This window comes from Acipenser ruthenus, chromosome 24 (assembly GCF_902713425.1).
Source record: "Acipenser ruthenus chromosome 24, fAciRut3.2 maternal haplotype, whole genome shotgun sequence".
NCBI classification, from domain to species: domain Eukaryota; kingdom Metazoa; phylum Chordata; class Actinopteri; order Acipenseriformes; family Acipenseridae; genus Acipenser; species Acipenser ruthenus.
Genome location: NC_081212.1, coordinates 3,657,124 through 3,684,371, shown reverse-complemented (window position 1 = coordinate 3,684,371; position 27,248 = coordinate 3,657,124). Strand labels below are relative to the sequence as shown.

At 42.7% G+C, this 27,248-nt stretch overlaps 2 protein-coding genes across 3 annotated transcripts; both read right to left on the bottom strand.

Annotated features, from left to right (window-relative positions):
• Nucleotides 1–670: 670 nt before the first annotated feature.
• On the bottom strand, nucleotides 671–12,940 carry LOC117429408 (coiled-coil domain-containing protein 92-like). Of its 2 annotated transcripts, XM_058998384.1 has the most exons (4): nucleotides 12,365–12,935; nucleotides 9,362–9,523; nucleotides 6,750–6,797; nucleotides 671–2,754 (listed from the first exon to the last, which is right to left on the bottom strand). In XM_058998384.1, the coding sequence occupies exons 2-4, from the start codon at nucleotides 9,489–9,491 to the stop codon at nucleotides 2,069–2,071; spliced, it is 864 nt and encodes a 287-aa protein (XP_058854367.1). In that variant the 5' UTR covers nucleotides 9,492–9,523; nucleotides 12,365–12,935; the 3' UTR covers nucleotides 671–2,068. The 2 variants fall into 2 exon arrangements, with proteins under 2 accessions (XP_058854367.1, XP_058854368.1); XM_058998385.1 differs by lacking the exon at nucleotides 6,750–6,797 and having other exon boundaries at nucleotides 12,365–12,940.
• A 753-nt stretch (nucleotides 12,941–13,693) lies between these two features.
• Nucleotides 13,694–26,352, bottom strand: LOC117429605 (TLC domain-containing protein 2-like). Its single transcript, XM_034049319.3, has 4 exons — nucleotides 25,749–26,352; nucleotides 25,214–25,296; nucleotides 22,112–22,194; nucleotides 13,694–16,415 (listed from the first exon to the last, which is right to left on the bottom strand). Exons 1-4 carry the CDS (start codon nucleotides 25,925–25,927, stop codon nucleotides 16,029–16,031), a joined length of 732 nt encoding a protein of 243 aa, XP_033905210.3. The 5' UTR covers nucleotides 25,928–26,352; the 3' UTR covers nucleotides 13,694–16,028.
• Nucleotides 26,353–27,248: the final 896 nt, after the last annotated feature.

The following is a 27,248-nucleotide window of genomic DNA, read 5'->3' as shown; positions in this document are numbered from 1 at the left end:
TTCTCCAGAGTGAGCCACCCTAACGTTTCATAGAGAGTACAGTGGTGCTGCTTGTAATCTGCATTCAGTATAAATCTTGCAGCATTATTATAGATGGGAACCAACTTTGTCAGAGCTGTGTGGGATGCAGTTAAGTTTACTGAACCAGCACAGTCTATTAAAGGTAATACTGTTTTCTTTTTGTCGTTGTTGCATTCAAGACCGGATTCTACACCATGCAAACTGCGGTTTCTGCAAGCAAACAGCACCATCTGCTGCTGAATAAACTATACAGGATACAATGGTCTGTGTGCAAGGTTTGAATTACAGCCCAGGCAACAAAGCACTCACTGTACGATTGTACACAGTAACACAGTCGCATTACACCATTGGTAATGAAGACACTGATCGACACCACTAAGGATTTTCTGCAGAGCGGTCCCCTGCTTCACCCAAACAGGAAACGCTGCCAACATGATCCGATGCCTGCTTGGACGTGTAATCAGACGCGTCTTTCTAAACTGTATGCATTCAATTAAGCCAATCGCTGCCTTAGATTGAATACCAGCCACCAGAGTTCTATTGGAATGCCAATGTTTCAAAAGTGTTATGGCCCGTACAGAACCAAGCATCCCTTGGATATGACAGCAAACCAAGCATAAATGAATAACAAACAGCATGTGCAACAGGCTTAATCAACTATGAAGTTTATTACAATACAGGTACAGGGGCCGTTCTGGTCAAGCAGCCACAGTGTGCGCGGTACTAAAAGGCATGAAGATAAGCAGCAGGAAGAGAAGTATTGTAGTGATCAGGGAAATGAGCGGAGAAGATCTCTGCAGGGCGCTTAGTACTGCATTTATACGGGTGCTGAAAGGAGTGCCGTTATTGCTGGGAAACAGAAAGCAGGTTCTATACATTCCAGATAGCTGTTAAAAAGCCCACCCCTCTATTTCACTCATCACTGCAATCTTCAGCTGTTGCTGTTTGTGCTGCTGACTCGGCTGCAGCCTCTACAGGGTTAATGACGTCTTGCTGGAAACTTCTCCTCCTCCATAGCTGCAGTAATTAAAAAGGTCCTGGAAAAAAACATTCAAAGCAGAGATGAGGTTGTTCAGCCCATTGAGGCCGGTCCAGTTAGCACTCCTTTAGCCCCAGTGGGTTGTCTGCACTGTTACAGGGATTGTAACTCCCTCTGTGTTTAATTGAACTGCTCTTAGGTTTGTCCTGCAGTCCTGAAGTTTACCATTACAGTACAGGGAAGCTTTTCACTGCAGATCTACGATCAAAAAGTATGCAGGATCTTCTGAATCCAACCAGATTTGAACCTAACAAATAAACAACAACAGGTATACAAAAGCGACTTCACTTCTCCATTGGCCTATTCTCATATTACAATATATATATATATATATATATATATATATATATATATATATATATATATATATATATATATATATATATATATATATATATATTTATTTCTAAATACAGTATATTGGTCTTATTTAGTTGGAATATAATGCTTATATGTTGTATTCTTTCAACAACCTATTAATCAATAATGCAATATAAATATTTTAAAACCTGCTGTTGTTCTTCATGCCAGCAGGGGGTGCCAGCAGCACTCCTTCCTGTGTTCTCCACTGTGTGTGCTGTGCTCTTCAGGGTGCAGTAACTGGTTCTTCACAATCATGTCCTGGGTGGCAGCAGAACTAAACTACAATTACCTTCTGTATGTTTAGTTATGATTTTGAGCCCCCAATGCTTTCTGTGCTCGACAGAGTGTACCTTTCAAAGGAGCTATTAGACTCTGTTATTAAAGTAGGGAAGACTCTGCCCAGCAAAGAAAAATTAGGGGATGTCAACAGCTACCCATCTACCCTGGGCGGAAGACTGCTCTATATAGAGTGTGAGGAAAATGTATTATTAGAAAACTTCAGCTCCACGGTGATAAAGAGAAAACACATGTTAAAATCTTAGGAACACAAGGATCAGCTGTCTGCACACCCCTAGGCTACAGTGGTTACAGTGCGGTTACTCATCTAATGGGGGGGCGGGGGGCGGGGGGGTTATAATGCACAGTCTATTGCTCTGCTTCATCTTCCTCTTCTCCTGCAGGGGGCAGCATCTCTGTTTCCTCCACCTCCCCCTGGCCTCCAGAGACTGTCTCCCCTGCCTCTGCTCCCTCTCCTGCCCTGGTTCCATCACGCTGTGCCTTGGCTCTCCTGTGCCCAGCAGGGGGCGTTGCAGCCTGGCTGCTGTGGCTGTGCTGCCGGTGCCGGTGCCTGCGGGGGTAGAGAAACAGGGCGGGGTCGGGCATGGCGCGGGGCTCTTCCGGGCCGGTTACTTTCTCCCTGGGCACGCAGTCCCAGACTCGCTCTGAACGGAGCTCGCTAGCCGCCAGGGCATGTGCTGACTGCTTGTGACTGCGTCTCTTGGGCTTGAGGTTTGGCGGGGGGAGGGTGGTGGTGGGGGGCTGCCTGTGCAGTTTCTGCCGCGCGACGTGCAGCTGGAAGGAGAGATAGGCGGCCGTCTCGGACTGTTTCTGCAGCTCAGTGTTGAGCACGGTGACCCTGTGGCTGCGCCGCTTCAGTTCCTCCAGGAAGCGGCGCTCTTTCTCCTTCAGGCTGCTCCGCAGCGCCCCCACCAGCGCCCCTTTGTGGCTCAGCTCCTTGCGCAGATCCTCGTTGCCGCGCTCCTGGTCTCCGAGGCGAGCCTCGGCCCGTCGGTACCGCGCAGCCAGCTCCTCCCGCAGCTGCTCTTCTGCCTCTGTGAGGGGACAGAAAAACACCTTAAAGAGGCTGCAGTGCAAAATAATTCCACATGGCATGCTTGCTGCCTAGGTCTCACCCTATCAGCCACTAATTGAGTTTGGAGGGAGTGTTGCTTTATGGAGTTAAAGAAAGCTCTCAGTTTGACAGGTTTTGAAAGTGTGGGGACAGATGGAAACAGGTACACTATATTATTATTATTATTATTATTATTATTATTATTATTATTATTTATTTCTTAGCAGACGCCCTTATCCAGGGCGACTTACAATTGTCACAAGATATCACTTTATACATTATTTCACATTATACAGATATCACATTATTTTTACATACAATTACCCATTTATACAGTTGGGTTTTTACTGGAGCAATCTAGGTAAAGTCCCTTGCTCAAGGGTACAACAGCAGTGTCCCCCACTGGTGATTGAACCCACAACCCTCCGGTCAAGAGTCCCGAGCCCTAACCACTACTCCACACTGCTGCCCTATTATAATGTCATTGTACATTTTAAGTAGCTGTTTTGGCTTTTAAACAATAAAAACAACACATTAAAAAAACAGCTACAAGCATGCAGTATTATAGAATGCAATATTATATTTTTCAGAATTGATCAGTGTTTATTTTACAGAGGGGGTTTAGTTTATCAAGGTAATAGCTGTATTCACCTTGATTGTGATTTTGTACGTTTTTTGGGCTTTTTTTGGACAGTGCTATGTGTTTCAAATTCCGTATAGCACAACAAAGCTAGCAGCCTACTCGGGACATGAGCGGATTTCAAAATTCGGTACACAGCTGGTACTGTGCCGGCCAAATCCTTACACTCTCCAGGTCAATTGGCAACGAACACAACTTCAAAATGAACCTTCTGTGTTGTTTCACACTAGTTTTGCAGATTTTCTCTGGTTTTACTGTCACAAAAAAAGGTGCAAAAAGTAAATCCGTCTGCAAAAGAGCAGCTCCGAGAGGCTAATACCAGCGGCTCCACAGAAGGGAGGGCTGCAGGAGAGCAGCATATTGCAGACAGAGCCCATATGGCTTCCTATTAGTGCTCTGCACTGACCTACTAATCTCATCCCTCCTCCCTGTTCCAGGGTGACACTCTGCAAGGGGCTCCACTGTCGCTATGGAAACCCTCTCTGCTCAGTATCACAGCTCTCAGTACTGCTGTTTAAAATGAAGATGAATACCAGGGTTTTACCACAACACTCCCACTTATGGGTTTTTGCCCTTTCGATTTTTGCTTTGCAGACTAGAGAGTTCAGCAACCGAGGTTTACAGGTAAACCTGACTTCCTGTGCCATGCTCACTTCCTGTGTGACAGGTATTAGGACCCTGACTGCCTAGGAGCGTGAGGAGCAGATGGGGTCCAAATAACTGGAGCCCCTGCACTAAGGCTGGGGGGGGGGGGGGGGGGGTGCATCGATCCACCGTGTCGTTTGATCTATGGTCAAGCATCTGCCTGCTTGTGTTTTGATGATGTGTCGCACCGTGTTCTAAAAACGTCTTATACAGTCCAGCAACATCAGTCCCCAGCAAGCGTGTTTTCAGCAAAGCCAGGCAGATCTGACTTTCAAAAATTAAAGAATGTGAATGCTATCCTGTTTCTTAACAAAAACTAAATAAGAAATGGACACAGCCCTGTATTTTGTAAATAAGTTATGTTGTTGCTGCCGAAAATGAACCACCTGTTGCTTGGACTGACTTGTTTAATTAGTCAATGGATTACATTCGGGTTTTTACCATTGAGACAAAAATAAGGCAATTATTTATTAGAGGAGTTATGCATAATCTGACGTCATTTAACTGATGTAATAGTTTTCAATAATTTAGTAGCTATTCAGTACTGCATATTACCATCAGCTGTTTTGGAAAATGATGCACCGACGGTAAAAAAAAGGAGTCCCAGCATTATCCTGTACATCTGTGCAGTTACATTATAGATGCATCTATAGCATTAAAGGGGCGTGCTTCTTCTTTGGTTATTATTGGCAAAGCCATAACATGTCTGCTTGGCTTTGTATAGTTTTACTTGGTGCTTATTCCCTTTAATTAGTCCCACAGTGCAATGCAGTGCACAGACACCCTTCCTCGCAGATCAGTGCCTTCTGGGAAATGGCAGTGATGTCAGCAGCACTTTGTTTCTCATACTGCTGTCTTGTTATCGTTTCAGATCCTGGAAGTGTCTGGATGTGGTAAGATTCCAGACGTCAATGCCAGCACGTTGAGGGCGGGAGAGGAGAGTGTGAGTGAGTGGGTGTGTGAGAGACAGACAGTGAGCGAGAGCGAGAGTGAGAGTGAGACACTGTGTGTGCAGGTGTCTCTCTCTCTCTCTCTCTCTCTCTCTCTCTTTAATGTCTGTTTAGCTATAAAAAGCAGATTACTTTTCATTATACAAGAGAGGTTCTGTACAGTGAAGAAGATCCAGAACCTGAATGGCGTATGTTAACAGCTCTTCATTTTGAAAAAATACAAAGAAAAGGCTCAAATATCATCACCAATAAGTCTATATGGGGATGCTGCGATCACATTCTGTCAACATGGTACTGCAGACAGCATTTCTGCAACATTACAAATTCCCCTTTCTTAAATGATCCCCAATCATGTACTGGGAAATGGGTTCAAACCATGACCACCAAAAGCAAGAAATACCACTACTGGGTGAGACCCCACCGGCACGTGGCTACCTAGTGACTCTGAACCCCTGAATGAGGCCATACTCTAGAAATAGAAAGAGCTGTGCAACCTGACCTTCAGCTCTCTCTCCGTTCTCTCTCTCTCTCCTCCTCCTCTCTCTCTCCATTCTCTCTCTCTCCCCCCTGCCTGCAAATGCAGTGCAATTCTATCCCCCCTGAGAAGCAAAGCCGAGACGGAGGGAGAGAGATCGAGAGAGAGAGGGAGAGAGAGAGGGAGAGACAGAGGAGATCAATTTCTTGTGAGAATTAAACCAGCCCAGGACATTACCACTGCTGACTGGTACTATCCTGGGACCATGGTTCTGGTGTGTACTGGTGTGTACTGGTTCATGTCTCGGGTTACTGTTGTAATGCTAACACTGTGGCACCATTCTACCAAGGCTTACACCATTCCACCCTCCCACTGCATTGCCAGTGTAGTGCTGCTGCATGTCTGCCGTTGGAGATTAGGGAAGAGAGCCTGCTTAAGAACAGAGGGTGACGTGGCACCGCTTTGCACTCAGCAAATGAAGTGAGAAATCGATAGGCAGGATCCCTGGGGAAAGGCAGACAGTGTGTTCAGCAGACTGGAGCTCTGCAATTAATAAGGTGTGGGAAGGAACATAATGAGAATGAACCAACAACAGACAGAGGCTCACTGATAGCCAGCCTGCACCATAAAGCAGCACTCCCTCCAAACTTCACTCCTGGATTCAATAGCACCTGAAGGGTCAGGGTTTTTACAGTGAAAGAACATACAGCCTTAAACATGAGTCAAAGCGTGCAGATCACTAGCTGGCTTGTAAGTCTATTAAGACAGTTTGACAGATCTAGTCGAAAGCTATAACACAGAGTAATTGCAATAAGAAGGATTGAAAACAAAAGGGACAATAAAAAATTAAATCTAAATGGAATGGAAAGCAACTTGCTCTTCGCAAGCCTGTGCAGAAGAGATAAGCTTCCTGTAAAATATCTTCAGTGTTTTAAAAGCATGTTTTATTAAAAGCTCATGACTGCCCTTATAAAGGTTTCCCGTAGTAAAAGCCTAGCAAAGAGTAATAGAGCATAGTGAAAGCATGGGAACGCATTGTATAGACCAGCGAGGCATGCTAAAGCATATTAATAAACATGGCAAACCATTTTAAACTACATGGTACAGCCAGGGGTAAAGCATGGGGGAAAACGACAAAAATACCATGCAAAAATACAGTGGTAAACATTATAGGGTGCAGACTGTGCCACTGTCACTTTCATGAACACTAAATCCACAGTTTGAATGAATAAAACCATTTAATACTTGATTCAATGTCAAATTACCTGCTTGGCTTCTTTCAGGAGGCTTCTTATCAAGTTCACAAGTCAGCTCTGAGGGGAACAAAATGAAAACCCATTCACATGCTCAATACTGTAAGCAGCCACAATACTGCAGATTTTAACATCTTGCTGCAGAACACGGCAGGGGCCAGCTTCACGAAGCATTCGCTCCGCTGCACTGTGGAGACTGTTAGAAAGCATCTCTTTCAAACACACTTTATCATTTCCTGTCAGGCCATTTTATTAAACGATTGCTATCCAGCCTCATCCAGCTATTACTGAGAGGATTATTACATTTGAGAGAGCTGTAACCCAATTCCTCTGATAGCACCACTATCATTATGCCATGTATTGTATTTATTTTACCCTATAGTAGCCGTGGTGGCATATGATCCCGTGCTGTGCTGTGAGCTGGCTTTTACGCCTTTGTTTCTTCTGCAGTGAAATATATAGTTTGATTCCAATCAATTCAGAGCTCTGGAGTTCATACCGCATCTGACCCTAATGCATATTCACAGACCACACAATATGAGGCAGGGATGGAAGTATGACTCCCACTGAACAGCAATCTGAGTCACGAACAGCTTTACTCAGAGACTAATTATGCTGCATGTTATGTTTCTCCTAACACAAAAATCCCCAAATTCCAACTGACTTTTCAGCGTGGGCATGGATAGGGGGAGTCATCCAATCAAGAGCGTGCAGGTTTGATTCCCGGTTGTGCCAAGTTGATGATCTTGGCTGGGGAGAAAAATCATTTATAGCTTATCTCATTTCAGTGACCATTTTAACATGCAATTACAACAACCGCCCACCTAGTGGCGCTGTACGGTGAGTATCAAAGAAACACCTGTCAATGTGCTATGCAAATGCCTCATTAAAAGTGAAAGCAGGTAAGTGTAAAATAGGTTTCGGTGCCTTGCAGACCATGCAGATCTCCGCTCCCATACCCTCTCCTCCCCCTGCTCTTGCCTACACTGTAGATTCCTATACAGTGATGTCTGATTACAGACTAGCGTACCAAATTACTTGAGCATGAAAACAAGCCTGCCAGTAAGTATTGACATGCAGCGAGAGTCCAGGAATCCCACTAACGAATTCTGAAGGAATCTGAGCTCAGAGGCAGCAATCTGAGAGTCTGGGTTTTAAAATTCTTTTAGAAGATAATGCATGTGGAGTGCTGTTTTCAGCTGGGCTTCTAAAACAAAATATGAACAACAACAAAGCACAGAGAATAACCAAATGCTGGGGTTAGATTCTCAAAGCTTTTTTTTCATGGTTATCACGGATTTCCGTGAAATGTACCCATTGCTGTGTAATATATAGTTCTAAAGGAATAGTGAACATATAAATACTTTTATCACTCAAAAATAAACACAGCAAATGCAGCCTGGCTGCCTGATTGACGCATTGCCTGTTACACTGCATTTAGGAACCTGGCAGTCAGTTTTCTTTGCTTCCGGTAAATGATTGAACACACTGCATAGAGCTGCAAGATTTCTTTTAAAATGTCTTCACCGAAAAAGTCACCTGCATAATCAAATAAATATTTCTGCTCAAGATCGCTCTGTCTAGTACAAGAAGAGGGCATTTCACAAGTCTGTTGTTAGTTCTACGCCCGCCAGAACCTTTTTTTGAAATCGGCAGGCTTTCTCTCTATAAAGATCTCCCTCGTATAATCTTATTCCAAGAGTACTGCTTAGTCAGCTTCAAGCATAGGTTTTGCATCTCATCTTTGCTTTAATGCTGCTTGACGCAGGGTATTTGATTTGAACTCCCCTGCTATGTGCATGCCTGGATGCTGAGAGCTTCACACTGCAGTGCCGTCTCCACCTTTAAGAGAGCAGGGTGACAGCGAGCGCATTCACTGCTGATGAGATCATGCAGATGGCTTGAAGAGGCAGCACACCATGACGTTTTAAAAACAGTTTTTACACATTCGAGGAGGTTACGTGTGTTAAATAAGATCTATTGGTGTTTCCTGTACATACGTACATAAGGCATGACATTACATTTTGAGTATGGTGTGTACATTCTTGAATATGTTGAACCATCACTTATTATAATAATGTTGCATTATCTCCCAATGCTACATAGTGGTGTGAGATGTATGCCTCAATGGATGGTGGTAGATTGTGAAGGGTTGACGGTAGTGTTGCAAATTGATGTTTAAAGTTACTATTATTACCATAGCAGAGGGATGCAAATGTACACCCACTCGTTTTCATCATGAGAAAAGCTCCTCTCACTGGGATGAAACTTGGACATGTTTTTTTTTTTACTTTTGGAACGATGCTATGAATGGAATGACATCGACACACAGGATGGGATGTACTTGGAATTTTGACAAATCCTTAATGGAGACTGCTTGATTTCCCATACGTGATTTACTATGATAAGAAAAATAATGCTGATTGGGTTCAAAGTAAAGATGATTATTGATCGCCAGAGCTTTTCATGTTTAGACTGTGCAAATCTACAAAACCTTTATATGGGATCAGCAGGTATTGAAATCAGCCCCCTGGCCACCATCCAGTGAGCTGAGCCTGGGCAGCCCCCCCTCCAGCCCCCCCAGCACCCCCTCCAGCCCCCTCAGCCCCCCCAGTGGTACTGACCAGCACACTGTTTCTGCAGGGTTAGGATCTCCAGGTGCAGCCCGTGCAGCAGAGCCAACTGCTCCTTGCGCAGGAAGCTGATGTTCCGCTCCACGCTTTCCACCTGCCGCTCCAGAGAAGCCATCTCCATGGCAACCAGGAGGCCTCGCTCCAGGACCCGGCCTACAGGGAGAGGAGAGGAGAGAGAGACAGGGGTGTGGGATAGAGAGCTGAACTGGACCTTAAAATACAATGTAGCACATCCTGAAATACCTAGCTTTGGAAGCTTTGAGGGGCAGTTTTGCTTAAACAAGAAAGAATTTTTATTCAATAAAACCTTTTAATTTGATGTACAGATGGGCTGCACTTTTTTATAACCTGTACCTTATAGTGGGTTGGGTCCCCGTTTGCCCTGACCGAAGCCTTGGCACGTGGCATAGATAGAGGCTCAAGTGAAATACGACATTCATTTGGCTTGCCAGTGTGATACTGGGTATACCAGGAGAACATGCCCCACAACAGGGCAATGCCCAAGGCAATCGGGTAGACTGGTCCTAATAAAGTGGCCTCGCAGTGCATATTCCTTTCTTAAATAAGACACACTTATCTTTGAAAATGAAGTCACAACCACTTCTTTATCTTCCAGAAACAGATTAATTTTTATCTTGAGAAACCGGAAATTGCAATGGTTATTAATCCACTGTATGACAACCAGACAGTAAACTCTGCTGTCAGTCTGGAATACCAGCGACAGGGTAAGGAAATACTCAGACACTGAACAGAAGGGCATAGGAAAATCAATGACAGAAAGGGGAAACCTTCACAGAGTAGGCAGAAAAGGAGAAGGCTGCAGCTGGAGAGGCATCTGATGAGCTTTTAATTACTGTACGTTAAAGCTGCAGCTTCCCATAATCAGGTTAAAACTTACATCAATACAATTCCTTGGTGTTTACTGCTGTATATAAAAGCTCCATCTTTGTGTTGCAAATCAGTTTCGGATCTGACAGACTGTTGGCCAGCGCTTGGTTGGCAGATGCTTCCACACGCAAGACTCCACACACGACATTGCGAACGATCTCAAATTGAAATTACGTTGCTGTCCTTTACCGTACAGAACTTTGTGCTAATCATGAAAACAGCTTGTCAGTGAGCAGCTGCAGAACCCATGACCTATGCCACAAGATTCTCCGATCAGTAGTGTCAAGGATGGATTTGAATCAAGTCCCAGAGGTGAAGACAGTGCCCTCAGCAAGGACGTCTCTACCGTGCGTCTCCCAGTTCCAATCTGTCTGACTGCCTTTTCTTTTTGCAGATGGGGTTGGGGAGTGCAAACAATGGTGAAAAGAATCCACGGTAAATGTGATACATTTTTTGTTCTGTGTGTATTCTACTGTGTGGAGGCAGGTATCAGGACCATGGACAGCTCTCCACACGGTGGGAGTGGGTGATACTGCGTTGATCTGAAATTAGGGTTAAACTTATAAGAAACTAAGGAGCGGATTTGAACAACCTCTACCCCAACCGGATAAGCCAAAACCGGACTTGAGTGAAGCATCTGACAGCACTGGGGAATCTGTTTGGATTACCCCAGAATGATTTTGAAGTTATGGATGTAGAGTTTGGGTTAGGTTAACAGCGCTGGGATAATCCATCAATCCTGTTATTCAGCTTTTTCTTATTGAAATAGAGCAATCAGGTCCATTCCCAATCGATCCCTGGACCTTTTCCAGCAGGAAATCAATTGGATTGTGGAGGTGTTTGGATAGTTTTTTTTTTTATTCAAGAGCACATTTTGATCCTCTAGTATCACCTGAATATCTCTCTTTAAACAGGCTGGAGCACCGCATGATCAAACTCCTGTGTGGATCCTTTGAAACTCCCTGCTCTGGCTTTAAGTTCACTGCCAGCAGACAGGGGTGCAAAGAGCAAAGGTGGAATCAATCCCCAACTACTATTTCCACTCTCCCCCAAATGAACTTGAGTTGACGATACAGCACTTTTAAAACAGGGCAGCACCAAAGCTATATGACCTGAATCACCTTTGGCAGCTAACTGTCATCAGCTAACTTTATAAATACTTTAAAACGCCCCAGGCATCTTACACGTTTCATATACGCTGCTTACAGAAGGAAACTCTTTGTGGTTTCAGGTAGGAGCTTTCTCCTCATTCCAGTCCATTATTCTGTGATGGAACCACCTGCCAATTGAGCTCCTACTATCTGCCCTCTAACTGTCTGGAAGACCTGCTGTCTTGCCTATTGTGACTGAAGATAATTCTGCTTTTATATACTGGATAGGAGCACGCGTAAGAATGCTATTTGCATAATAAACTAAACAGATGGCGTTTTTTCTAATGTCCTAGAAGCCCCGCATAGATTAAAAAATAGGTGGAATGCGGAGATGGTGTATGAATTAGCATTTCAATGCATATAACAAAACGCGTATAAACCGTTTCTTCAAAATATCTCTGATAGCAAAGCTACCATGCCAAACGCAGCCCAAATTAAAACACCTTACATCTTAACATCGCCTGAAATCTTTTTGAAATGTACTGCTTCGGTCCCAGCTGTTTAGAATCTGTGATGCTCAAACAAATGACGTAGACCATGTGCAATGCAATTATCTAAGCAAGACAAGACAGCTTTACACGTGATCCTCATCGGACTTTACAAAACGGGCAAAAGCGTATGTTTACGACCGTGAAACCAAATGAAGTTAAGAAATACTGTATTAAACCTAGTCCCAAACAAACACACAGAAAAAAAGCGTTCCTTTCTGTACTAATAGAACGATCGATTCTGGTATGCGCATAGAATTAAAATTAATTAATTAAATAATTAAATAATTAAACAATTAATTAATTGAACACGGTGTTAACCCACACATATAAATCAAAATATGCTGACGTCTTAAAATTCAACCAGAAAGTTATCACGATACAGTGGTGGGCATTCGTGCAACAAAACCAAAACCAAAACACCATTTTGGTACTGTATATTATTTATTATAATAACTGACGCTTACCTGAAAGAAAACGAGAATCTCAGCTTCAACGTAGATTTAAATCGACAGTGTGCTTTTCTTCATAAACAAATCACTCAGCCAAAAGCGAAGTTTTCCAATCCCCTCCTAGACACCGAGCATCCGGTAACAGAACGTCGAGAAACGGCTTGCATTGCATGAGTTATTTTTAAAAAAAATGAGTTTTAAATACCACCATTTAGAAAATCCTTCACAATACTCCAGTATATGAATATCCCTTCTAAGTGCGAGCATGTTGATGCGCAGCCTCCGCAGCAGCAGACTACACTGCGTGGAGGTTATAATCACATTTATTTTGCAGTCGAATCCCTCATATCGCATTCAAACCACACTGACTGCTCGTAATATAATCTAATCTAATCTGCATTTTAATAGAAATGTCCCTTCTGTATCTGTGTGATGAGCCGTCGTACAGTCCTCGCGTTCTGGACAGAAGCACACCGACTGCGGTGCTCACTTCTTGAACTAAGAAAAATAAACGCGTTCAGAGGCGTTTGATAAACAAATGGGCACCGTGACCGGAAAGGGCGACACACCACAAAGCAAGACTGAAGGGGATTGGCAGCGCAAGGACGGCCCCTTTCTGTCCTGTCATCTGCAGTTGTAGACTGCTTCTGTATAATTATTAGGGAGGAGAGACACGGGCTTTAAACCACTATATATAACTGGTCAGGCAGCTAGCAGCGTCGCAGAGAACAGAGTGCAAGTCTGTTGTTTTCTGGAGAGAGACTCTTATCTCTTATTTCACGAACCTCTCCCTCTTTCAACTAAATATTACATTTAAATGAATGATATATGTTATATTGTATGTTCGGGGCTTTAATGAAACATTTTAGTATTCCCCAATTGCTAAAATCGTGTAATCTAAAATTAAACGTAGTTTCATATTGCACAATTTATTAAAGGGAAGCGGAAACTCAAGCCAGTGTGATAATGAGCAGTAATTATATTCTGAAATAAACTGCAGGTCTGTGGTGCTTTCAGCACCTTGGACAAGGCAACGCGCGATAGTAACGGGACGTCGCCCCCTGCTGGTTACACGGGAGAATGAATCACACCGCTTAAAGTTGATGTGTCCTTTCAAATTTCTCTGCCACCGCTTCATGTGTCATTTAATTGGCTTATTTTTGAAAGCGCATTGTTAAAATGTCAACAACACATACTACTCTATTCAGTATGTAGAAAAAAAACCTCAAATATTCGCTGGCAATCTTAATTCCTAGACACAAATAGACAGAAATAATTATATTACAAACAGATTTCTGGTGCTTTCTAGAATTGCGTGCTTGACAAGAAAGCAAGGACCACGTGTTCAGCAGGTTATTTAGGTTATTTCCTTTATTTTGCCATTCAGCCATGCAAATCATTACATTCCCATTAATTACAAAAAGGTCATCCATTAAATAAAAGACATTTTAGCACTGTATTCTATTTACAATGTAGACAAGATTGTAGGAAACCAACACTGTATGTATGTATACATTACTGTACAAGGGGGTGGACATCAGAGCTTGAGAGGCTGCTTTAATACCAAAAAAACCCCACCTCATTACAGCGTTCACATTTATACCATTACTCTATCTATAAGTGCTTTTTAACATCATCATTTTCAGAAGCACAAAGCTGAACAGCTCACCACTGAAGGCCCTCAAAATGTCATTTTGTGCTTTTTTCAAAGTTTCCTCAAGCGAGAGGTAGGTGCTCAAATTGAATTATAATAATTTAGATACTCTTTTTCAGTAATTACAGTACAATGCAATTATGGTGGCTAACAATATCAAATTATATATATATATATATAAGAACATTACAATTGAACATTACAAAATCAAATTACATTCTTCATTTAAAAAAAAAAAATACAAAGCACATTATTCCAAAGCTCTTTCGTTAATCAGGATACAGAGCTAGCTAGTGGTCACGTTTCTGTTTACAATAGAGCTTCATCACAGCTTCACCAGGAACGGGTTTAAAGGGAGCGAAGTACACCAGACAGCTGCCAGAAATACAGTACACTATATTATATTGTAAAACATAACCAATACCAGCATGTGTTTAACACTGAACTTTCATCTCCTGGATCTGATGGGAAAAGCTTTGCTCTCTGTTTTTTTTCTCCCATCAGATCCCCTTGATGGATTTACAGCGTTATACACACCCATGCTACATAACAGGTTGTAAAACATGTTGGTTTGGTGGTTAACAGTTAATCACTTTGCACAGCAGTGTGAGCCATTGCAGGTTTTTTCTTGCTACAGTATGTATATACTTATCAGTGTTCAGTTGTGGCTTACAAGCACAGAGAAAATAAAAAAATGTGTAACTTGTATAGTTTTCTCACAAGCGCTGGAGGGTGCCAAAATCAAGTTTTGATTAGAGTGTGAGAAGTGATCAAGTTTTCCTTCCACAAAGTCAAGTTGGCATTTAGATGTGGCTGCTGATCTCACAGCAAAAAAAGCACAGGGAAAAGCACTTGAGCATTTTCAGGATTCGTTATTTTTTTCATGGAAACGTTCTCATCTTTATGATCAGTTGATCTGTTTCCCAGCTCATGAGTACGCTGGTCTGAATCACACCAGTTCAATGTAGTTATTTTCTTCCTGTAGGTTAATGAAAAAGAAGTGCTGTAATGCACATGTACGGTCAGCAGATGTCAGTGCTGTCATTCTGGCTTGAGTACAGAGGTTAGGAAGTCAGTTGGCTGTTTTGAAATGCTTCATTGGAAAGTGATTCAGAGAAAGGATGTCTGGCTGGTATAGAACCAAATATGAAGTCTATGACAGGTTTCACTGAGCTCCATTAGCACTAAAGCACACAGGATACCTAATGTTACTTTAAGTAAGGTAGTCCAAGATTAGTGCTAGTTAGGACCTGTGAAACCAGCCATGCAAGTGAGCTACAGCCTTTTTACAGGGAGAGTATTAAACAGTCTGTAACTGTGTGTGCGTCTGAAACACAAACCCTTCAAAAGAGCTGGACTTGACTTAACTTTCTTGACGCAATTGAAGTGTAAAGATTAAAAGTTGCACAGGTGTTGCACCATGCTGTCAAGCTAATCTCTCATCATGGGGATTTTAATTCGGTTTAAATGTACATTTTAAAAGCTTTTACGTTGCTCTTGCCATGTCGCTGTGTTTGCAATTATTCTCGGTGGTTCTGGGCTCCAATATTCCGTTATTACAGTTTCTTGAAATCAGCCTTTGCCTGGCTTCAAGCTTGCGTTGAGCTTGTCTAGAGAACCCTAAATGCCAGGACTGATCAGCTTTACTCATTCCATCCAAATCATGCGATTGTGTGACTTACAAACCCTGCAAGCATCACCTATTCTTCATATACAGCAGGTGGGGCTGACAGCTTGAAAAGTCTATTTAAATGAAACCGGGCAGGTTTTCAATCCCCGGCTATTAGGATTCTCCAAACAAGCTCACAGACTCAGAGAAAACAAGGAGCAACAAAACCCAGAACCACTCAGAAGGATTAAATCTAAAAAAAAATGTAAATGATGATTGAAGCTACACTCAGCCACACCCTGCTCCCCTGATTTTGGTGAGGATGGGGAGCCTTGCCTGGGTCCTCCCAACCCCTCCCCCCCAGCTGCTTGTCCGAGAGAGGCCCGGATCACACCGGCCAGTCTGCTCAGGCTACTCTACTTCTCCTTGTCCTCGCTGTCCTTCTTGCCCTCGCGGCTGGACTTAAGGAAGTCGCTCCGCAGCAGGCGATAGAAGAGCACGATGTTCATGGCGGTCATGACGGCCATGCCCAGGCTGCCCACGGTGTAGCTGAGCAGGGGCACGTTGTCGCGGTTCAGCACCAGCCAGCGGGTCATCCATGCCAGCGTGTTGATGCGGAACACCACGTAGGTGCCCAGGTTCAGCATGCTGTTGAGCCGGTACAAGGTGCTGGTGGACAGGCTGGCCATCAGCAGGATCTGCCGCAGGTGGAGGAAGATGGAGTTGATCTCGACCAGCAGGGCCACCACAGCAAAGCCGATGTACTGCCTGAGGAGCACAGACATCCCGAAACAGGTGATCACCTGCGGAATAAAGGCATTCATCAATACACAGATCAATATCTACAGCTCCGGCCAAAAGCATCGCCCTATAGGATGAACTCATCATGAAGCTGAATGCAACCTGCTGAATAATGTGACGTTAACACTACACAGCGCTTTGTAGTTTTCCCATATGCTTAACGAAACATTTCGAAATCTAATATAAAATACTGTACTGCTATTACGGCTTCTGGAAGTCTTTTGCGATATCATTTTACAGTTTCTTTGATTACATGATGGTTACATAAAAGATCAAAATGATGTTCGTATGTCTCAATCCTAAAATTCTAGGTGATGCAAAACTTTTGGCCACAGCTGTAGAGAGCACAGCTGCGTGAAGATAAAAGGGATTCCTTGCTATGCAAACCACAAACTTGCTTCAATAAAAACAGCCACGGGGGGGGGGGGGAGTTAAATTTCTGCAAGTGTAGCTAAAAAAAAAAAAAAACTTGAAAAGGGTCGCATGGCCAATCACCTTGCACTGCACCTGAGCTCAACCAGCCTCGACCCCGCCCCCGATCCCTTACACAAGCCCTTCCACTCCCCGTTTTATAACTACCGCTGCGCCTCTTACCTAAGCCAGGGTAGGAGGTCAACAGAACAGTCATGTAACTCACAGGAAGTCCTTGTGAGCCCAGCCAATTCCAGATAACTGCAGAGCTGGCACGCCACCAAGCTTTTTATCACCCATATACAAGCACGATAAGATTTCTGCAGTTATTTGCTCAGGATGGACAGTGCCATTGAAAGTGGTTTGTGCTTTTCAAATGACCGATTAAACCAAGGACAGAATCACTTCTGGGTATATGTCACTTATTTCAGCCCTCATCTCTGCATTGGTGCCATTACTCACTTACAATTCACAAACACCTGCTTCTTCCATGCTGTACTTCATGTGTTCCCCTTTGTAAATAAGCAATGTGGTTTCATAGTTTAACAGTCGGTCAGTGCACTCAGCTTCAACAGAACCTGTTGGCTGTCCACTTTGTGTGCATTGTAGCTGCAGGGACATGAGCTCCTTGAAGCCATCCAGATATTTATGAAGTCATCTAAAAGCCCCACAGTAGCTCTGTCTAGAAATCAGGACATCCTTGTATGCTGAAAACATCTTCACTGATTTATTCTGATTTATACTATGTCAATACGTCAGGTCATTTTTGAGTGTTGTTGCTTTGTTTGTACACTAGGTGGCGCCACAGATGGTTAGTTTCAGGGTGATCAGATCTTGACTTTCACAGCAGGAGGCTTTAGCTAACCAGCAAATTACATAAAAATGGCACTCCGTCCACAAAACCAGGAGAGTATAATACAAACATTCTTCAGGCCCTGACTTTGAAGAGAATGCCTTGCTTCCCCACACACAAAAATAATAATCTGATGTTTCTTGCAAATTGTAGGATACTGAGGATTTTCTAAAGGAAAAAAATGGGAGTGGACAGCAGTTACTGATATCTAACAATGCAAAACATGGGAAATGAATTAGACTGTAAAGCGCAGATGGAAACAACGACAGCCCTGGTTTCATACCTACCCAGAGATTTTTACTCAGTTTGGGTTGATTCATTCAGTTTAGCTGCTGCGCATGATCCATAAACTCAGTTAGGGGGGAATCAGGTTTGCATGACCATGGTCATGTGTGGCAGCTGATGTTTATTTTTCCAGTTGCTACAAAGACATAACCACCACTTTGTCAACTCAAGCACATGACCGAGTCACCGGTCTACAAGGGCAGAGTCTTTAGGGGTTTTTTTTAAGTTACGAAAGCACTTACACAATCATCAGGTGGCCAACAATCCCCAGGTTCAAGAAGATTAGGCTGGTAAGACCATCTGCTAAGCTTTCATATGGACTGGTAATCTTCAACGCAGGCTATAACACACAGATTACTGCCAACTGTCTCTTCCCTAAGTGGAGACGAACTATAGTCGTCATCTCTTTATAGCAAGAGAGTTACATATTAGCTTGCTCAGCCTTCCAGTACCTCTTTGTTCGTACCTATTTGTGAGCTTCACCCAGCTCAGGACTGAAGGTTCAGTGGAGGTCCTCTGATCCCACAACCGAGCCAGCTTCCTCTTCTACACCCAGGAACTCGAGAGTGGAGGTCAGCGAGCCAGCGACCTCTGGAGGACAAAGGCCAGCCCTGCAGGTGTCCGCCCGAGTTCACTAGGTGCCTGGCCGGTGGGGTCCGCTGTATCGCCGGTATTGCCTCCCTAACCCGCGGGAGTGCCAGAGCCGAAGCTCCCTCAAGTGATATATTTCGAGTTTCTTCTTTAAACAAAATAGAGCAGTTCATTAAACAATGGAGGAAACGCTTTGAAGATATGGCCCCAGTTATCTTCATTGCAGTAGTTCATGGTTTTGTTTCATTCGGATAGCCATTACAATGAAATCCTGGGGTTTGTCTCACAGGATATGAAGCAGATAACACAGAAACAAGAGGGGGCGAATCAGTGAGACACTCACAGCATGCCCGGATTACACACAGAGGTCAACACAAAGAAACAGCAACAGAAGATAACCCTAAATTAGCATGATCTGGTTTGTTTTAGTAATCCAGAACAAACCCACTTTAAAAATGCTGGAATGAAGGCATGGAAATAAGACTCCTATTGCATAGCAGTTTTGCCAGTTCCATTTTTTAAAACGAGCTTGATTGACCACAGTGTGTAGCTAACAAGCTCAGGTGTGTCGTCTTAAAACTCACAGTGAAGCTAGGAGCGGATCAAACTGCTATGCAATGGGAGTCTTATTTCCATCCCTGGAAAGCTAATGTTGGTTGGGTTAAAAGTGATTATTTTAATCTAAGGACTGAATTGCATTTTTCAATTACAGAACCAAAATGTCACTGAGTAATAAATTTCGATTTAATCTAGGACCAACTTTGACCCAGCCAACTGACTGACGTCCTCAAACAATAGGTCTACACACAGCACCAGAATGTGACTTTCCAGACCTTGCAACACAGGAACAAGCAATACAAACAGAGGGAAAGTCTAAAGTCCGTTCACAAGGTTACAACCTTACAGGAAGAGGACAGCCAGCTCCTGGATCTAATGTAGTTAATTAGTCATTTCGTTAGACTGTTTGTCGTGATTTACTTTGCTCTTAAAAACCTTTGCTTGAAATGACATGCCTGGGATATTGGGAGCAAAATTCTGGCTGCCAGATTTGTATCATGGTTACAAATTACAACAGCCTGTTTGGGTGCAGTCATCTCTGGGAGCTTCGAATGACAGATAGCTTAAACAGATCTTTTTTTTCTAGGTAGCTCACACACAGCAATGCTGCTTCATCCTCGATACTACCTGCAAGGCCAATATACTGCACAGTATGAGCTACAGTAACTAAGTGACAGGAGTCCCACAACAGATAAAGCATGTACCGCCTGTGTCCAACCCAAACACACCCAAACATATCCAGATGGGTGTTGGCGGTACTGAGAGATTATTCACTTTCAGGAAGAACTGGATTTCGAAATGACATCATCATCAGAGAATGTTTCCTTCTTATACGCGATTCATCTACCATCCTCGAAAAAACCTCTTCCGCTTTCATTCTGAAGAAATAAAGGCAGGGCTTGAAACGCACACTAGCCCTTTTTTTTGTGTACTGGCCTGCAGTGCCCCTAACAGCAGCAGCAAACACAGCCTTCCTCCAGCGAGCGCATCTGGTCTCCATATGGAGCTGCTTCAGGCTGCCTGTCCACAGACCAAACCCAGGGTCCACCCAGGAGACTCCCGCCTCTCTTAATTCATCACCATGGCAGCCTCTGTCTGTGTACAGAGAAGCCAGCGAAAGACTGGGGGAGGGGGTTCAAAACTTTGTTATTCTTCTTCAGCAATGCAGGTTGGAATTCAAGTGGAACATTTTAGGTTCACGGTTTTCCCTAGGGAAGGTATGATGTCATCAACCTAACTGGCTAGTTTGTAGTTTTTCCAGATCGTTTTCCAAACCCATACAGACTAGTCCAGAGGGAGAAAAAACAAGTAAAAAGGGCCTTTTCCAGAGAAGGAAAGCGCTGCAGACACAAGGCAGAAAAGAATGTCTACACTGATCGAATAAAATACAGTTTATACAGTGAAATACACCATTCAAGCTGGGAGGGGCTTCATAACAGCACAGGATATTAAAAGGAACTTTTGAGAACTTTACATTCTATAATGCAACATCCCAGCATTCCGTGCCCTCATTCCTTATTGCAACAGCCCCACACTGCAATAAAAGGTAACGGGATATGCAGAGTGACAGGAGAGGAGGGATTGAACCCACTGGCTATCGAGCAGGGGCAGACATTACCAAACAGGCAGCCGCACTGCTGGATTACAAACACAGAGGCTGGGGCTGACACTGAACTGCGTTTCCACTGGCGAATGTTTCCAGAAACTCTATTTTCTGGTTATACGTCAAATGTGAAAGTCATTCAGCATGTGGGTGTGTTACACTATGAACACTGTCTGCCTTAATCTTCTCCAAACGCCAGTTTAAGATTATTCTTTTGAATCCTTTTGAAGACACAGTTATACGACATCTAGTCTGGATCCAAAAGAAGGTTCAATCCTGCAGCGAGCGATGCAGTGTTATTTCTCCTCAAGCTTGCCCTCCTTGTCATTGCTTAGGAGCCACAAATAGCACTGGTCAGGATTTCCACAAACCCTGGCACCATCAGCAGCATTTACAGTTTCCTCAAAGGGAAAGAGCCTGTCGATTCTGGCGACCGGCCGGGAGAGTTAATGTAATGAAGCAGGAAACCACAGCCCTTCAGGCACCCCTGCACTCGGCAGCAAAGTTAACTTCAAACTACAATTCAACTTGGGTCTTACAGCAGGGCTTCCCAAACCTTTCTACCTGAGGCCCACCTGTTCGGCTGCATCAGGCACTGCGGCCCACTATTAGCACTCCCTGGGAAAATGTCAAATTAAAAACATTTTATATGTTTAAACCTGTAACATTATAAATAAACCTAATCTAAACTGCCCTTTATTCATTTGAATAAATATTGTGAAAGATGGAAATCGAAAAGAATATGCATTGAGTGAAAATAAAATGTTTTGAAACACTTTAAATTTTAGTAAATAAAATAAATTGTAAAAACTGAACAGACATTTTTTAAATTAGGTATCTTTGTATAACTGAACATTTTAGAAATGCAGTTTATTCTTCTTGGTCATCAAACAAGAAAGAAGAGCATATTATTCCCATTCATAAATACCTGAACAGGAATCGATTTTGAGTAAAACCAGTACAACGTGCACAAAAACACAACTTAAATCCTAATTTCTGAACACTGTAACTGAAACATACAGCCGTTCCCTCTCATGCTGAACTGTCATGCACAAAAAAGACGAATGCGCACCATATAGAAGGAAACGAGAGCCTTGCAAGAGTTACTTTTTTCACCACTACTCTGTACAACCAAATGCAACCAAATGCAACTTGCAAAATCACATTCAGCTGGCTTGCAACACCTCCCCCCACCCCCACTTAGCCAAAAGAAAACTTATGAAAATAAATCCATCTGCAGCGAAATCTGAATCAGTCAAAATCGAAGAAGATGGCTAGGGAACCCCATTCATACCCTCAGCACTCTGTCCTTCCCAGCCTCTGTCCATCGCCACTTCATTTCCAGCTGTGACGATGTGCTCACTATCTGAACGTGTTTTGGTGAGGAAGGTACTTACCACAGTGTGGTGGAAGAGCAGCTCCCAGGATTGGTGCAGCTTCTGGCTGTGAATCATGTCAACAAAATCATGAATGAAGTATCCTGGAAATGATTGAAAGAGGACCGGTCAATAACATGAATGCGATGACTGAAATATGTCTTCCACTTAAACATTTGAATTGGGAAAAACCACGTTCAGGCTTGTGTTGTTTTTCACTAAAGGTGCATTATCACTGCCCAAGACTTCACACGTTCCCATGGTCACCTTGCAACAAACAGCCTGGTCTCCTCTTTAATGTACTCAACGAGCCCCATTCACAGCGCTTTATCTCAAGTTATTTTTCATGAAACTGCTAATGATTGATGCTGGCTTCTATAACAACAGACTAGTGAAGTTTCATGTGTTGAAAGACTGGGGGGCCCAATAGAATGCCTCTGAAGGCTGTCCGACCCGTTATTCCAGTGAACCCAGGTGCTACACTAGTGTGCACTGGTTACTGACACTGACACAAGAATGGAGCTTCTTCACGACAGAGCAATGGGATGCACTGTCAATCACAGCTGCCCTACAATGAAGCAGAGAACAATCCCTCCTTTTTGATTAAGATTGGGGAAGAGGATACTAAATAAATACATTTATTATATATAAATACTTCCACTCTGCTTTTATAACACACACACTGTTGTTTTCTAGCACCACCGTGGCAGGGCCACATATCTATCATCAATTAGCTTCTTGTGACTCTGTGGCCAGAGAATAGAGGCACTATCTGTGGGAGGAATAGGAACAGAATGCGTGGCTTGTTTTGAAAACTCAGGCCACGCCCTGGTGGTCATGTGACCGACTGAAATGATGACCTCGTGCCTGGAACCCCGCTCCCACACTATTCACAGGCCTCTACTAACACACCAGCTATGCTGGAAATATCCCTGGAATGTTATTCTGTCAATGCCTACTGTGGACCAAACAATGACAGCTTCAGAGCAAACACGCACACACGCACACACACACACACACACACACACACACACACACACACACACGTTTGCATTCCTATATTTGTGAGGACTTCTCATTGACTCACTATAATTTTATTTACTATTTCTAACTCCAATCAGACAAAACTCCACACAGGGTGAAAGTCGACAACAAATTAAATATTTTGGCACTTAAAAAAAACGAAAAAAAAAACATTTAAGGCATATTTAGTTCTTTAAAAGGTGTTTTACATAGTGGAGTTACTATCCCTGTTGGGACATTTTCTCATATTTTGTCCGCACATTGATAGTAATACCTGCCCACACACACACACACACGCACACACGCACGCACACATGCACGCACGCACGCACATCCTGGCCTCTTCACTGTTTAGCAAGACTGCAGATTCCCTCAGTAGAGAAGAATGTTGTTGGATATTTGACTGCAGCAGTGCTATCTGAAATACCTCAGCCTACGCACCTACGCACTTCCAGATATGAAAATCTCACTCCTGCTGGTAAGGCTGCAAATTTACATTTAATAGATTAAACGCTTAAACCTTTTACATGTACAATTGTTTACCATTTAATCCAATGGTGTCCAATCACAGTCCTGGAGGGCCATCCCACTCCAGGTTTAACAGCTAAAATGAGACACTGAACTACTTCAGGGTCTGGATGGAGGTTCGATTAAACTACTCCTCTCAGTGTGCTCAACATAGAACAGGGTTGGCACAAAGATCAGGAGTGATATTGTAGTTTACACTATGGATGGCTACTTCAGTTTCCCCTGTGCCAACCTCAAGCCATGTTGCCCTGTGGCTTTCTGTTGCTGTGGTCTTGTCTGCTGGTAAATACAGGACAAGTCCACACCCATGTCGAATAATGAATGCCATAGTTACATAAGCACCAGGCAACTGGTTCCCAATACAGCAGCTTTCAATAATGCAAAACATTAAAGCAAATTTGGGCAAACAGGTTTTTTTTTTTTTAAATGTAGTGGATCCCTATTTATAACACGGTAGTTGGGAGCCGTGGTTAAGAGTTACTTGTGTTGGGCAATGAATGAATTGGAGAAACGCGCGGTCCATGACAGCAAGGTATGAGAAGCTGAGAGCATTCGGCAGCACATCAGCATTCCTGTGCTATCAGCATGCGTTTAAACAATATGTCCCCTTTAGGCAAGTTTTGCACATTAAATTAGGAAAAAAAAACATGAAAACTTATCAGGCTGATTGGTGGAAAAGGGATTTCCAACAGGCAAAGGCTAGGTTTGTCCCTTTAAGAGTCACGTGAGGGTCAGGAGATCCGCGTTCATTAGTTTAGGTGGGACGCGGATGTACGACGACTCAACACTAATACAGTACTGGTAAGAAACTAAAGTCACTTTCACCTGTGGCACTGAGAGAGACCCACTTACACATGGTGAAGCAAGATCAGTCTGCCCAACACACCATGCATAATACAGATACACATCTTGTATTTGCATTTACTGACTTTAAAGCTGCTAGTTTAATATATATATATATATATATATATATATATATATATATATATATATATATATATATATATATATATAATCTATTAACATGTCTATTTTTGAAAGCATTCTTACTTTACAGCATTTTTTCACACCTGCCTAAAACTTTTGCACAGTACTGTGTATATATATATATATATATATATATATATATATATATATATATATATATATATATATATTAGTATATGTGCAACAGCGTGATGCCATGCATACTGCTTGCTAAAGTAATCGGTCATGTGAGAGACTGTCAAAAAAGTGTGTGCTGCAATTTGCTGGCTTTTGTTTTTGTGCGCTGTCTGTGCTGCAGTTTAAAACACACCCGAGACGAACTTGTGGCGCCCAAGGTTTGCCCTGCTCAGCAGTGACAGGGAACATTGTCTTTCGTAATTAAACAGGCGGAGGGCGTGGCCGGTATACCACACGTGTGTGTTTTGTAACGAAGATTTCCACGTGAGTATAGCCAAGCCTATAGCGTAAGGGGAGTCTGAAGGGGAGCAGAGCGGCTTTCTCCATACATCTGATCCGCTGTTGTGCTGTTTGCAAACTGGACGCTGATTTCCACGTGTTGTTACGCTGTGTTGTTTAACCGCTTACCAATAGACACCGAGATCAGCGTGTGCGAGAAGCCGGAGTGTGTGTAAATCAAATCTTCCGCCATCTCAGGGTGCACATAGAAACTGCGGACACAAAAAGAAATCGGGTTAATACATGCTTACACACGGAATGTTTTGTATTTTTAATTAAACAGGCGTTCATTCTAAATAAACGTAACCAAATATTCGGACCATGACTAGTGCTGGTTCAGAGGAGAAGGAGGAGTACAGCATTAAAAACCAGTCTAGTTATTGGTTACCTACCAGTATAAATACCGCCAGCCAACGCACACAATTAAATTATATTGAATTTGGCAACGATTGAGACATTTAAAACTTATGCCAGTATTTCATAACAGACTGAAAAGAGGCGTGGTATTGCATGACTATACTAAAGCAAGCTAACGTATGAATAAACATGTTGTGTATACCTGTTCTTATATTAAATACCGACCTATTCTAGCAGTAAGACTCGACACGCACACATGTCGAAATCTAAAACAATATATATTATACAGCATCCGATAGGTACTCACCATAGCACAGCCCATATCCCTGTTATTAAACTGTGAACCAAAGAAGTCGAAATGTTTTTCCATTTCCAAGTGTTTCTGAGCGCTGATTCGGGTACGGGTAACCTGTCAAATACTTTGTTAACGATGTTGAAAAACCCGAACGACGCTCCCACGATCAACACGCCAGGATTGAATTCCATGTTTTTTATTTTTTTATTTTTTTTATTTAAAATAAATAAATACAATTCTGATTTATTAAAAAAGAAATAACTTAAAAAAAAATATTATCTGCAGTATATAAACAGCTCATGTGTATATTTAAAAAAAAGCGTTAACTGAATACGCCTCATCAACAAAGATAAAGTTTTAAATATTACTTATAAGGCTTATAAGCTAACTAGCATGATTGATTAGATTTAGTTAGATAATAAAAACGGGTTATTTGCATCCCCCAAAACAGTAAGCTGTTCCAAAATGCAAGGAAAGCCGACATCGATGCCCTCTTCCCTTTTTGGTTTTAAAGTCAAAGCCCTGAACCCTTTATTTTGTAAGTACAGCCGATCAGTTATGAAACGATGACAAATCCAGACCTCGCTTGTGTAACTTTTTTTCTTATTCAGTTACCAAACAACTAGACCCTGCCCTTTATGGGAGGGAGAGAAAGGAAACGCGGTGGCGACGAGTCTTTTAGAGGCGCTGAGCGAGTTTTGCACCGCCTACACTTCACTGTGGAGTATGAGGCTGCTTTAAACACTAGCGAAATGCAGTTCTTAAAAATGTGTACTTTTTTGTATTTTGATGGTTTACGACGCCAGGTATTGCAATATGTTGGATTTTGTTCATAGTTAGGAATGGTTGTGACTTCACATGTTGAAAACATTAGCTTGCTTTTTAATAACATTCATAAAAACACCAGACATGTTTACGCGTCTTTTTCTTGTCCGCTGTTGCACGTTGCGTACAGTAAAAGCAGGGCGGCTTTACTGAAGGTCTGAAATACCTGGAGATTAGATTTTTTTTTGGTTTTCAACATAATAATACTTTCACACACACACACACACACACACACACACACACACACACACACAAACTTCCATATTCAGAACCATTTCGTGTTGACATTATTAGGCTTTAAGAACAGCGCCACCTAGTGGAACGGTACACGTATTTCATGGGCCGCACCACCTAACTGTTGCATGAATCCCATCCTAATTAAACACGACTGTAGTCGATGGGAGTTTTAACGGGGAAATCAATACATTCTAATATTTGACGTCACTATATCGATGCTGTCCCACCGTAGTTTCCTTTATTCCTCTGAAAGTTAATGGTATCCTGCATTCTATTAGGAAACTAATTCACTGTTACAGATTTACAGATTGGCAGTTATTGTACATTGCTAAATATTTAATGTTTAAATTGCAAATTCAGTTATTCATCTTTCCAGAGAGCCTGTGAATTGTTTTTTAAGTGAAGTTTTTATTATTACTGTTGTTGTTGTTATTAGTAGTATTTATTTAT

What these genes read in the sequence shown, in the direction of transcription:
- LOC117429408 (XM_058998384.1), bottom strand. Translation starts at nt 9,491, where the DNA reads ATGGAGATGGCTTCTCTGGAGCGGCAGGTGGAAAGCGTGGAGCGGAAC. An exon ending in CCTGCAGAAACAGTGTGCTG is followed by an intron (nt 6,798 to 9,361) that starts GTCAGTACCACT and finishes TGTTCCCCTCAG; the next exon opens with AGCTGACTTGTGAACTTGAT. An exon ending in TCCTGAAAGAAGCCAAGCAG is followed by an intron (nt 2,755 to 6,749) that starts GTAATTTGACAT and finishes GTCCCCTCACAG; the next exon opens with AGGCAGAAGAGCAGCTGCGG.
- LOC117429605 (XM_034049319.3), bottom strand. Translation starts at nt 25,927, where the DNA reads ATGGAATTCAATCCTGGCGTGTTGATCGTGGGAGCGTCGTTCGGGTTT. An exon ending in GGGATATGGGCTGTGCTATG is followed by an intron (nt 25,297 to 25,748) that starts GTGAGTACCTAT and finishes TTGTGTCCGCAG; the next exon opens with TTTCTATGTGCACCCTGAGA. An exon ending in GCTGATCTCGGTGTCTATTG is followed by an intron (nt 22,195 to 25,213) that starts GTAAGCGGTTAA and finishes AATCATTTCCAG; the next exon opens with GATACTTCATTCATGATTTT.